We start from the raw sequence: 13,820 nt of genomic DNA, 5'->3' as shown, positions 1-13,820 counted from the left end.
GAGAACATTCGACTGCACTCCAATTGCTACGGCTCATAGAATATGTCACCGAAGTAATGCAGACCAAACAGGCCACAGGTTCAGTTCTGATGGATATCGAGAGAGCTTTTGATAGAGTATGGCACGAAAGCCTAATCTACAAGATGAAAAAAGCAGGATATTCAACCAAGCTGTGGAAGATTATAAGGAACTATCAGAGGAATAGAAACTTTTATGTGAAAAAAGATGGAGCAACCACTCAAACCAGACAATTGGAAGCGGGAGTGCCTCAAGGATGGGTACTTGGACCTCTGCTTTACGTAATATACGTTCATGATATCCTGAAGAATGCGAGAAATATGCTCACCTTGTACGCAGATGACACAGGAATAGCGTTCAGACATCGACGCCCTGAGATTGGTGCATCAAACGGAAAATCCAAATCAATGGAAGAAAGACTCAAGCTATATCACTGCAAAAGAGAAGATTGAGGATGGAAGAAAACCTTGAAGCTGATGGAGAAGAGGTTGAATAGGAAAATGAAGAAACATACCTAGGAGTGAAGCTTGGTAGAGGACTAACATGGAAAATCCACATCAAATGTGCAGTTGATAAAGCCGCAATGAGTAGACTTTATCCACTCATAGGCAGAAGAAGTCATATGAATAAGAACATCAAGTTGACGATGATTAAAACTATCGCGCGATTACAAATCACGTATGGATCGGCAGCATGGGGCTTCGCAGCCAAAACCCACATCAAGAGAATACAGGCCACTGAGAATAAACTCCTTGAAATGGCGATGGATGTACCCTGGTTTGGAACAAATCTACAAGGACTTGGAATGAAAACCAGTTACAGAATTTATGAAGAGAAAGGCGGAAAGGATATTCGACAAAGCCAACAACATCCAAATGAGGAATTACGAAGATTAGTCGACTACGATCCAACAGAAGAAGAAGCTAGAAGGTCAAGAACCTATCACCGAAGACAATGATCAGTTAAGGATTTGAAAAGTAACCAAAGAAGAGCTTAACCTATAAAAGATATAGGCAGCATACAACTATCAACACGACTATGATAGTGTGAGAGTCCAAAAACCATAAGAGTCTACTGGTTAATAGGCAAAATTCCCGGAACCTATAATGAAGCCGTTTAGGGTTTTAAGTGGGTCTCGAGCTCAGGAGAGTAAAAATTCCTACACATGCTATATACGACGATAATGAAGACTTGGAAGAACTGGTTGAAGAAAATGAAGAAGAAATGGTTGAACTACCAGCAGCTGCTGAAAGAGACAAACCAACATCTCCAAATGAAATCAGGGAAATAATTAGAAGTTTGAAGAAGAGGAAAACTCCTGGAAGCGATAAAATAACTAATGTCATGTTGAAGAAATTACCTAGAAAAGGTATAGCTGCTCTAACAAATATCGCGAATGGAATAATGAGGCCAGAACACTACCCAGAAAAATGGATAAACAGCGGTCATAGTGTTCAATAAACCATTCAAAGAGAAGAAGTTCCCACAAAACCACAGACTGATAAGTCTACTGTCGGCGTTAGGAAAAGTAGTAGAAATATTTATAGCCACGAGGAAATGAGGAAACCGAAAATCTGAAACTAATACCACCAGAACAATTCGGATTCAGGAGCGAGCATTCAACAGAGCAACAATTATTAATATAAGGGTCACAGAATACAATACAGAGGCATTCCGAGTCATTCGCTTGACAAGAGAAGACGTGCTACAGTGCTCCTAGTGCTATAAAAGAGAAAGCGGACGAGAAAGTCGAAGTGTCACAGTGCCGTAAAAGAGAAAGCGGAGGTGAAAGTGCCCACTAACCAAGCTACGGAATATTTGATTCCGTCTGTGAAGTTTGTGTAGGTTCTATATTTGTTATCGGAATTTTAATTCGTTAAAATTTTCAAAGTTGGTGTTCATCCTAAGTGTCCAGAGAATTTTTTTCTCGTTGGTACTGCAGAAAACATCAGGTGAGCTTTTTTTTCGTATCTCTTTTCTGATTTTTATCATAGCGTATAAAACATTCGGCTTTATACCATAGTTTTATATTAGACTATTTCAGTGAAGATTTCTGAATATTTTATTATTTTCAAATTGTTTGATTTTTTGAGATTTTTGATTATAAAACCATGTCGGAAACCTCAGATAATGAGGGTTCCTACATGGAAGCGACCGATGCTGAAGAGTTCAGCGAAGGCGAACACGAGAAGCTTGTAAAGCTCAGAGAAGAAAATGGGCAGTTGAAAGCTCAAATAGTCAAACTGACTGAAACTGTGTCACAGTTGGTCGGTGAGATGCGCCTCTTGAGGGAGAAAATGACCCGCAATAATATGACGAAATCTCCCACTTACGCCGCAATCACAAAGCCGGTAGCGGGTTCCAAGAATAATTCCCTCATAGGAATTGTTTCACAACCCGAAACAAGGAGAAATGATTCAACGCAGGTCGCGAAGGCCCCAAACGCGCTCCCAACTAAACGCGCGCGAAAAGAAAGCTCCTCTTCTGATGAGGAGACTGTCAAGAAGGCAACGGAAGTGCCTAAAAGAGATAAAATTCCACCCATCACGATGATGGGCACCTCAGATTGGGTAGAGATATCTAAAGCTCTCTACACAAAAAGGATAAATTACAACCGTGCAACTACAGTTAAAGACGGTATAAAAATCATCGCGTCAACCGTAGATGATTTTAGGAAAATCACTACATTCTTCGAGCAGCATGGTAAAGAATTTTTTACCTACCAAATGAAGGAAGAGAAGAAGATATATGCCGTATTCAGGCATTTACCAATCGACGCTGATCTTGCGTTGATTAAGGACGACTGATATTTCAGGGAATATCAGACGCTGAGGTGTCCAGAATGACATCGTACAAGACGAAGAAGCCCATACCTCTCTACCTGGTTAAAACCCAGAAAAAGGGAATCTTCGAAGTGAAGCGACTCTACAACCTCTGTATTGTGGTTGAACATAAAAAGAGGCCTGAAAGTCCAAGCCAGTGCTTTAGGTGCCAAAGGTACGGACATGCACAAAACAAATGCTCCTTCCCGTGGAGATGCGTGAAGTGCTCAGGAAGTCACAGCAGCAATGACTGCACACTCACCAGAAAAGGTGAAGAGAGAAATGCCACATGCGTCTTATGTGGAGAAGAGGGCCATCCAGCTAGCTACAAAGGATGTAGCGAGTTCAAGTTTGTGACCAGAAAGAAAAATTCCCGAAAATCAGTTGAACAGAAAAAGAAGGTAACAAAAACAACAACTTCTGAACAAAAAATTCAGGAAGTAGCGAAGACCCAACCTACAGAGCAGGAAAAGAAGAGGGAGACTCCAAAACCCGTCCAGAAAAAAGAAGGACAGAAATAGCTTACAATGAAACAAGCTGTGACTAGTCAACAGGAGAAGAAAAAGATATCTGAATCAGCCGATGATTTAGATATCTTCACGGAAAAAATTTTCAACAAGATAATGTTGAAAATTGAGAGGGAAATGGAGAAAAAACTCCAAGCATTATTCAGTAAACTGAATTAATGGACCTTACGGATATTAGGAAGAAATCCCTCAAGATAATCTCGTGGAACATAAACGGGATCAACACTCGGAAAGCCGAGATAGAACAAATAATATCAGAAAGACAACCTGATATTATAGCCCTTCACGAAACAAGAATAAACCGGAACAGAAGACTGAATTTCATGAATTATGAAACATATAGATGTGACAGAATTACAAACACCGGAGGAGGAGTAGCAATATTGGTGAGAAGACATCTGAAACACTACTTTAAAAGTAGATCCGACGAAACACAAGGAAAAACAGAAAAAGTGACGATTGTTGCCGAATTAAATCGGCAAAGAGTCGAAATAACCTCGGCGAATAAGCAACCACAAAACAATCTATTGGAAGAAGAGATAAACAACATGTTGGAAGGATCAAACCCGAAAATCTCCATCGGAGATTTCAACTGTAAATCCCCATTATGGAATAGCATAACAGAGAATATAAATGGCAAAAAACTCAAGGATTTCGCCGAAAAACAAAATGCCATAGTTATTGGACCAGAGCTACCGACATATCTTGCTTTTGGAAGAGGAAAACCAGATGTAATAGATATCGCGATATTGAAAAATATAACTCAAGAATTCTCGATTGAAACTTTGGAAGATGGAACCTCAAACCACAATCCCGTGGAATTGACAATTGGAGAAGAACCAAGAGAAAAACTGCTGGAAATAAGAGAATATACCAATTGGACTAAATACAGCCATTTAATACAATCGGAAATAACAGAAATTCCAACAATAAACACTCCAGACGATCTGGAATGTGCGGTTGATAAACTGGAAGAGATTAAATTGAAAGCTTACGAAAAAAGCACGAGAAGAGTGAAGAGACCAGCTCCAAGTCATCCGCATGGCGATACGCCTAAAGAAGTAAAGGATCTTATACAAGAAAATCGAAGACTCAGAAGAATATATATGATGAACAAAAATGATCTAAATAGAAGAAACCTCAACCGACATAGCCAAGATCTGAAAAATGCCCTGAAAGATCTAAGAACAAGCAGATGGAACAAAAGGGTTCAAGAACTGAATACAATCGATTATTCTGCATGGAGAATGCAAAAAAGCCTACGAGGAGAAAAGACTATAATTCCACCCCTACACGGAGAAACGGGAATGGCTTATACCAATACTGATAAGGCAGATGCATTGGCGGACTCGATCGAACGAGAATCGAGAATAAATTACAGGATAAACGACGATAATGAAGATTTGGAAGAACTAGTTGAAGAAAATGATGAAGAAATGGATGAATTACCAGCGACTGCTGAAATAGTTAAGCCAACATCGCCAAATGAAACCAGGGAAATAATTAGAAGTTTGAAGAAGAGGAAAGCTCCCGGAAGCGATAAAATAACGAATGTTATGTTGAAGAAATTACCTAGAAAAGGTATAGCCGCTCTAACAAATATCGCGAATGGAATTATGAGGACAGAACACTACCCAGAAAAATGGAAAACAGCAGAAGTCATAGTATTCAATAAACCATTCAAAGAGAAGAAGTTTCCACAAAACTACAGACCGATAAGTCTACTGTCGGCTTTAGGAAAAGTAGTAGAAAGAATTATCGCCACGAGGCTAAATGAGGAAACCGAAAATCTGGAACTAATTCCACCAGAACAGTTCGGATTCAGAAGAGAGCATTCAACAGAACAACAATTATTAAGGCTCACAGAGTACATAACAGAGGGATTCCAAAATAAACAAGCTACAGGTCTTGTTTTACTAGACGTCGCCAGAGCATTCGACAGAGTATGGCATGAAGGATTAATATATAAGATGAGATGTGCTGGATATTCGATCAAAATATGCAAGTTGATCAGGGATTATCTCAAAAATAGAAGATTTTACGTGAAAGTGGGAGGAGAATGCTCCTCAACAAGAGATATAGAGGCTGGAGTACCCCAAGGATCAGTACTTGGGCCACTTCTGTACAACATATACATCCACGATATTCCGAAAAATCCAAGAACCATGCTAACGTTATATGCTGACGACACAGGCATAGCAACTCGACACCGAAACCCTGAAATAATAGAACGAGTTCTACAAGAGTCGATTGACGAAACAAATGACTGGTGCATAAAGTGGAAAATCAAGCTCAATGGACCAAAGAGCCAAGCAATATTACTACAGAAGAGAAGCCTGCGACCCACAACAAAACTGGATGTTGACGGCGAAGAAATCGACTGGAAAAATGAAGCCAAATATTTAGGAATAACGCTTGACAAAGGACTTACCTGGAAAAGTCATATCATACAAGCAATCGACAAAACGAAAGCAGCGATGAATAGACTCTATCCTCTGATAGGAAGAAGAAGCCACATGTCGAAAGAGATAAAATTGAAGATAATCAAAGCCGTTGCTAGGCCTCAACTGACTTATGGATCAGTTGCCTGGGGTTTCGCGGCAAAGAGCCATATCAAAAGAATTCAGGCCACTGAAAACATGCTGCTACGATGTGCAATAGATGCACCTTGGTTTGTCAGGAATAGACAGATTTATAAGGACCTGAAATGGGAAACCATAACGGAATTCATGAACAGAGAAGCAGAGAAATTATTCGAAACAGCGAAAAACCATCCGAATCAAGAACTCAGGAGACTAGTGGACTACGACCCAGAGGAAGACAAAAGGAGAATGCGAATTCACCGAAGGAGACCAAGAGATCAATTAAAAAGAGACTAAAATAACAACAGAAACTTATTGAAAAATTCAATAAAGTGTTAATCCAATAGAGGATAAACACATGAATCCCAGCACGATAGTGTGCGAGAAGAAAACCGACCAAGAGATGAACGGCTTATAGGCAAATGCCCGGAACCAAAATTCAAGAAGCAGTAGGGTTTTTAGTGGGTCTCGAGCTCAGGAGAGTGAGAAACCCCACACTGTTCCCCCTCAGGAGATGAGGGTGGTTCGTCTGTCTTGCAGATTTTCCCCCTGCTACACCAAAAAAAAACAATACAGAGGGATTCCAAAATAAACAAGCTACGGGTCTTGTTTTACTAGACGTCGCCAGAGCATTCGACAGAATATGCAAGTTGGTCAGGAATTATCTCAAAACTAGAAGATCTTATATTTTTTTGAAGTGAATGTCCTGATATTTGGCTGATCCATAATAGGTAGAGGAAAACACTATACCAGGTAAATTACTTAGGTGATATTTAATCTCTCAACATGTTTCGAGATCAATGAATCTCATCTTCAGGAGTAATCACGTGAGTGAAGGTTCTCTCCTGATGACAGTGTTCTTGAATCTTCTCGTCAGGCTACTAAAACACCATTGTCTGTCTTTGAATAAATTCTTTGATTGACTTTAAGTGAAGATCTTCTGTAATACATGCAGAAAGATTTTACGTGAAAGTGGAAGGGGAATGCTCCACAACAAGAGATATAGAGGCTGGAGTATCCCAAGGGTCAGTACTTGGGCTACTTCTATACAACATATACATTCACGATATTCCGAAGAATCCAAGAACCATGCTAACGTTATATGCTGACGACACAGGCATACAACTCGACACCGCAACCCAGTAGTAATAGAACGAGTTCTATAAGAAACGATTGACGAAACAAATGACTGGTGCATAAAGTGGAAAATCAAGCTCAATGGACAAAAGAGTCAAGCAATATTACTTCAGAAGAGAAGACTACGACCCACAACGAATTCAGAAGTTGACGGCGAAGAAATCTATTGGAAAAATGAAGCCAAATATTTAGGAATAACGCTTGACGAAGGACTCACTCGGAAAAGTCATACCAAACAAGCAATGGACAAAATGAAAGCAGCGATGAATAGACTCTGATAGGAAGAAGAACCCACATGTCGAAACAGAACAAATTGAAGATTATTTATTAATGCCGTTGCTAGGCCACAACTGACTTATGGATCAATTGCCCGGGGTTTCGCAGCAAAGAGCAATATCAAAAGAATTCAGGCCACTGAAAACAAGCTGCTACGATGTGCAATAGATGCACCTTGGTTTGTCAGGACTAGACAGATTTATAATGAACTAAAATAGGAAACCATCATGGAATTCATGATCAGAAAAGCAGAGAAATTATTCAAAACAGCGAAAAACCATCCGAATCAAGAACTCAGGAGAATAGCGGACTACGACCCAGAGGAAGACAAAAGGAGAATGCGAATTCACCGAAGGAGACTAATAGATCAATTGAAAAGAGATGAAATAAGAACAGAAACTTATTGAATAATCCAATAAAGTGTTATCCAATGGAGGATAAACACATAAATCCCAGCACGATAGTGTGCGAGAAGAAAACCGACTAAGAGATGAACGGTTTATAGGCAAATGCCCGGAACCAATGTTCAAGAAGAAGCAGTTAAGGGTTTTTAGTGGGTCTCGAGCTCAGGAGATTGAGAATCCCCACACTTGTTCCCCCTTAGGAGAGGGTTGTTCGTCTTGCAGATTTTCACCATGCTATACCAAAAAAAAAAGAACATGCTATAAAATTTCGTGTTGCTTTTATGTGCTTAGGTCGCAGTGAAATGTAACCCCTTTCTTACCAAAGTGTTATGTGCTAGGACGTAGTGCAAATCTTTCAGTATAGCGTTTTGTTGGTTCAGATTCTCGAATCTCTATGAAAAAAAAAGAAAATATTTTCTTCATCGTAATAACTGATAAACCGAAGAAAAAATTCAAAAAACGAATGCATCGTTTTTTCATTGCTTTACATTTCCACAATTCGGGGGCTCTGCTCTCAAAATACACGAAAAAAACTTATTTTTCCATATCTCTCAAACGGCGCATGGACAAACAAAAATAGGTGGACAAATTAAAAAATTTTTTGGACAAACTTGGACCTACGCTCGAGCGTAAACCCTGAAAGTTTTTTTCAAAATAAGCATTTCAGGGTGCACACTTTCCAAAATTGATTGATACGGTTCCGTGAGTGGACAAATGACATAATTAGGTGGACAGTGGAAGTGGACTTACGTTGGACAAACAGTTTAGGGGTTCACCGAGAATTTCAGGTAATTCGGAGTTCGGAAAATGGTCTATTTTTCGAAACCTCTGCCTCTCGCAGGCCACAAAAGAAACGAAATGAAATAATCGAACCGTGCCAAGGTAATTATCTCGATCTGGATCACGACTCTGGAGACGAATCGTAAAGTAGAACAAAGCTCAAGAAATCGAATTTCTTAACGTTTACCAAGTGCAAATGTAATCTACGTCAGGTTGGAAAAACTGATGAGAAATAGATTACCACCGATAACAGACAGGAGTGGGCATTGCAGATTCAACTCATCGATAGGAAAGAGTATTATTTTTGATGTCGGCATATATGGAATTTGTTTATTATGGTTTTTCAAGGCTATTATACAGGGTGTTTCATTGGTAAATGAACATACAGTAACCTGAGCTAGAGTTACCCTAGGCGAGTGCAAAAAACCCATATATGATAGGTCTTATCCATTCCATAACCGAGATACAGGGTACTTCATATATTCACCTAAAATTTCAATTTCTCATAACTTCTGAACCAACCAGTATAGTCGGTTGATATTTGGAATATATGATTCACTTGCACAGGTCGATAGATTCACATTTAGATTTCCAAAAAATTCCAGGTCTGTAATTGAAAAATAACGACATCTTCCAAGCTGTGATTCAACACTCTGTATATCAAAATTTTTGGATTTGATGGAGATATTTGAAAAGAGCAGTAGATTTCATTGTCCCGCACGTCATTTTGCTCAAAGGAAACACCAGGGAAAACGAAGTGAGAAATGTTTTCTTTGCTTAAAAATCGTTCTGAGACAATTTGTTTCTGTGTAAGTGAATCATTTATTCCAAATATCAACCGACTGTACTGGTTGGTTCAAAAGTTATGAGAAATTTAAATTTTAGGTGTATACATGTACATATCTTGGTTACGGAATTGATTAGGCCTATCATATATGGGTTTTTTGGACTCGCCAAGGGTAGTTCTAGTTCAGGTTACCGTATGTTCATTTACCAATGAAACACCCTGAATAGTATCGATAATACATCAGAGAAAATGGAAACAGCGCTTGGCAGGAATCGTCTTCTCCATGTCCGAGTGTGCAGAAATATAAGAATAAACATGATTGATTAGTTCTGTCTCACTATGTTACATGGCTTTATGAACCGACACGAAGAAAAAAATTCTTCTTCACAATAATTTGAATATAAAAACTCACCTGATATCACCTTTCTGTAAGTACACTTCTTCAAACATTATTCGAACATACTCTCCATATCTGAAACATATATTCAGAGTTTATTCACATATTTTTTGTAATAGAATAATAGAAATTCCAACAAAGATTAGTTTCACCTTTTTGTATATAAATAGTAGTTAGGGAGCCCCAGAGAGAAATTCGGGAGTTACTCAAGCGTGTCAGATTAGTATATTTGAACCCTGTAGAGTACCTCTACCAAAAATTAGACCTGTATATTGTCTAGAACAGCCTGTCAGAATAGTAAAAACAACGATCATTGTACATACTCGAGCGTGTCAGTGGAAAAAATCTAATCTGACAGTTCCAGCAAGCAATTGGTCATAATGGTCACAAAAATTAGTTTTTTTCAACTAACCCCCCTCCTGGGCTTCAAATTATTTTTGCATTCATTATAAAAGTTGTAAATCATATCATTTTCTATAACAATTTTTCTACGTTTGAACGTTTTTGAGATATATGGCGATTAGACTGGTTTTCTACCTTGACCTTGGCCTTTCCCATGTGTGGCTAAGCTCCTCTAATTTACCACACTCTAGCTCGAAAACGGTTGAGGGTATGAAAAACTGCTTCAGATAAAAGTTGTATAGAATTTTATCATCTACAACTTTCACAATGAATACAGAAGCGATTAGAGGTACAGGAAAGGAGATGCACATATAACGATTTTTTTTTGCATTTTCGAAGGACCGCTTCGACCTAGTCCCACGTCCGAATTGCCAGTCTCTTGAAAAGTAGCTTCCTTTTGTTGCAATTCACATATCCTCTAAAAATTTGACACGCTCGAAATAGTTATTCAGTCAACTAGGTTATTAATGGAGGTGATTAATGATTGAGATATTTTAACGTGCGAGCGAAGCGAACAAAAATGTTTAGTACCAATTATATCCTCAAAATCCGAAAGTCCGTGGGATTAGGGAACAAATGTAGAAGCCGAAATTTCCTCAGAGACGTTCATTTACGTTTTTTACGTTCGTTTCCACGAAATTCCAGATTCCTTACTAACCTTTTTATTTATGTACGGCAGTAAAGTCTGAAGCTAGAGCTCGGAGAATTACCGTTTAATTGACGAATCCGTCTATACGTCTATATTTGTTTACAAACGATAATTCTGTTATGAGGGGTTCTGAATATAACCTTCCTTCAAGATATATTCAAAGAGGGGTAATTTGTTTTCTTTTGTATGGACATGTCCTTTTGGAATCACGAATTATTTTTCTGAGTGGTTCATGATTTTCCGCACCTAGATGAGTTGTGACATCTTGTCACTATTATTGTCAACTTTTCTTGCAAAGTTTATCCAGTTTATTCTTGTGCGATATCACAAATTATAAATGACCATATTTTGTGCTCTGCCAAGACAAATGAACAAACCGAATAGACACATGACCAAATCTGCTGTGCTCACTGTCACACTTATAAGCAGAGTTCCGGAATTACATCTCGGAAGAAAGAGAGCGAGCAGATTTTCAGGTTACTTTGCTATTATTGGACGTTACTGACGTAACAGATTGAAAAGATGCGATTCTGGAACGAGCCAATTGCGAATGAAATTATTGAAATTGCTTCATTGAAAACTGATAGGAAAAATGTGAACAGAAGTGTTTTGAGCGAGAAGATGAAGAAGACTAATAAAAAAAAAAGTTCATGATGAAGAGGAGGAAGCCGAAGAAGTAAATTTTGTTGCCTTGAGACCATCAACTGTAGGTAAATGGGGAAAGAAAATGGATTCAATCCCTCAAACTGACAGGACAGGCATCTCAGCTATCACGAAAATTCCACTGGTGCTCAGACTTGATACGTCTGACATAACTGTGGATCCAGTTGAATTTCAATTTGTGGATTGAATGTTGTGTCTATATTCAAGTATGTACCCGATTCGAAAGAAATTATTTATTTATTTCTCGGTAATGTTATGGTTTCTCTTTTTTCTCAATTAAATAATTAATTTGAGCAGTGTAGATGTGGCTCAGAAAGCATTCTACTCTTGATGACAGATTCGGTGATAGAGGCAATCAATTTCTTCTCCGGCGGCATTTTAACTTTTTGAAGAACCCCGGTATGTATAGAGAATGAAAATTATTCGCGCATATTTCGAAAAAGAAAACAGAAAACTGATGATGTATTGTATATCGGTGAAAATAATTTACAGGTGAAGATCACGGGTTTTCACCACCAATAATTGGTTCGCAAAAGGTTTGCGACCAATTTCTAATGATTACTGTTTTGGATATGGGGAAAGTGAACAGTTGAAAATAAAGTTACTTACCCAAGCGGGCTGAAGAAGAAACCTAAGCGAATTCTGGTAACAGAAAAGTTTTCAAACGGGAAGATAAACAGGGAATTTATCTTCCTTCTGTACAAGCTTTGTGGCTATCCCCTGGTTGATTGAGAAAATTCAGGGCACTGCACTCAAATTTCCTCAACATCACTCTGGTTTACTTTCACAGTAATATAAATAACATATGGTGCGATAACTGTAGTGATATATCAGAGAATTACTTCGCTTCTCAAAAACCTTTCGAAGCGTACGACTATGAAATTATTATTATTGGTGATTGACAGTCGAAGAATTTGTTTTCTGCCCGCAGGGCATCGCTAGCAATCGGGACATAAAACGCCTGACAAACTCGTGTTTGTCACGACTGAACACACCCAATAAACCAATTACATGGTATCACAACTCACCTCGTTATTTGTCTCAACTAACCGTGGCGCCAGGAGAGTTGTGACCAAGAAAGAAGTTTCTATTTATCCAGAATTCCTCAGAAACCTTAATGACCTGAATAATTCTAAATATCATTTCCGATAGAATAAATATTGGGCTATAATGACTCTCAAAACTCAAACTGATATATGTAGAATTCCTCTGGACTGAGATATGTTAGTTGAAGTAAAAATTGTCATATAATTTCATAAAATCAATTTTTGAAGCGCTGGGTATAAAGAGGAAAGAAAATGTCTATAAAGCACTTCAGTGGTGGAACCGGTTACATGTTTTGGCTTACGCCATTATCAAACTAAAAATTCGAAAAGTTGTTACTTGTAAGTGTAAAATATGAGGTTGAGAAAACTTAGAAAAGGTGAAAAAATAATATTCTTCCAATTCAGTTGAAAGTGAAACTTACTATTTTCTTAGGTTCCATTGTCATATAAAATCAAAAATCACGTATATGTGGTCAAAAAGGCCTAATATGAGATGTCAAACTATAAGAAACTTCAAATGAAACGAACAAACATGAATAAAACTGACGTTCATGCTGACGGACTCTTCTTCTCCCAGCCAAGGTTAACTTGAGTGTTCAATTTTCCCGAAGATACAGTGGCGTCCGCTGGGGGGTAATCAATATATGATTTTATATGTGTCTTTCACGTTCTTGGTCAACATCGCATTCAGTGTCTTGTATTCTGTGTTCTTAAGGTGTTTTAAGATTTCTTTCTACCTCCTCCAGTATTTCTTTGTTTATGTTTGTTTGTTCCATTTGTCGTTTCTTATAGTTTGACGTCTCAAATTGGGCCTTTTTGACGATATGTACCTACGTGATTTTTAATTTTTAGTTTGTTGTTTTTTTGATTGATGTTCTATCATATGACAATGGAACCTTAAGAAATCTTTCAGTTTCAGTGAGCCATTCAACTGAATTGTAGGATTTTTTTTTTCACTTTTTCTAAGTTTGCTCAACTTCATATTTTGCACTTACAAGTAACAACTTTTGAGAATTTTTGGTTTGATAATGGCGTAAGCCGAAATATGTAACCGGATGATTTTAATACAAGGTTCCACCACTGAAGTACTTTTTAGACTTTTTTTTCGTCTTAAAATTGTCATAGATCTCCTCGTTTACCCCTAATTAATAATAATAATAATAAAAATGTTTATTTCAAAGAATGTCACAAGTACATGGTAAATGCACATTAAATGAAACAACGTCAAAAACCTTACACCCTATCTGTCTAGGTAATCTCCAATGGAATAGGGTTCTAGTGTGATGAGCATCTCTTTCAAATTCTTTTTGAAGATATAAATACTTTTACA

The 13,820-nt window shown here is 38.0% G+C and overlaps 1 protein-coding gene across 1 annotated transcript in view; it reads right to left on the bottom strand.

The window, feature by feature from the left end:
* The window catches only part of LOC123314933 (suppressor of lurcher protein 1), a 723,759-nt gene that overhangs the window by 270,610 nt on the left and 439,329 nt on the right, over positions 1 to 13,820 (bottom strand). Inside the window, exon 6 of the mRNA XM_044900400.1 lies at positions 9,746 to 9,805. Coding sequence (XP_044756335.1) covers positions 9,746 to 9,805 — 60 coding nt within the window. The remainder of the gene's footprint in view (positions 1 to 9,745; positions 9,806 to 13,820) is intronic.

This window comes from Coccinella septempunctata, chromosome 6, assembly GCF_907165205.1.
Source record: "Coccinella septempunctata chromosome 6, icCocSept1.1, whole genome shotgun sequence".
Lineage (NCBI taxonomy): Eukaryota > Metazoa > Arthropoda > Insecta > Coleoptera > Coccinellidae > Coccinella > Coccinella septempunctata.
Note: the sequence above shows the minus strand (reverse complement) of the source record. Positions and strands in the feature narration are given on the sequence as shown.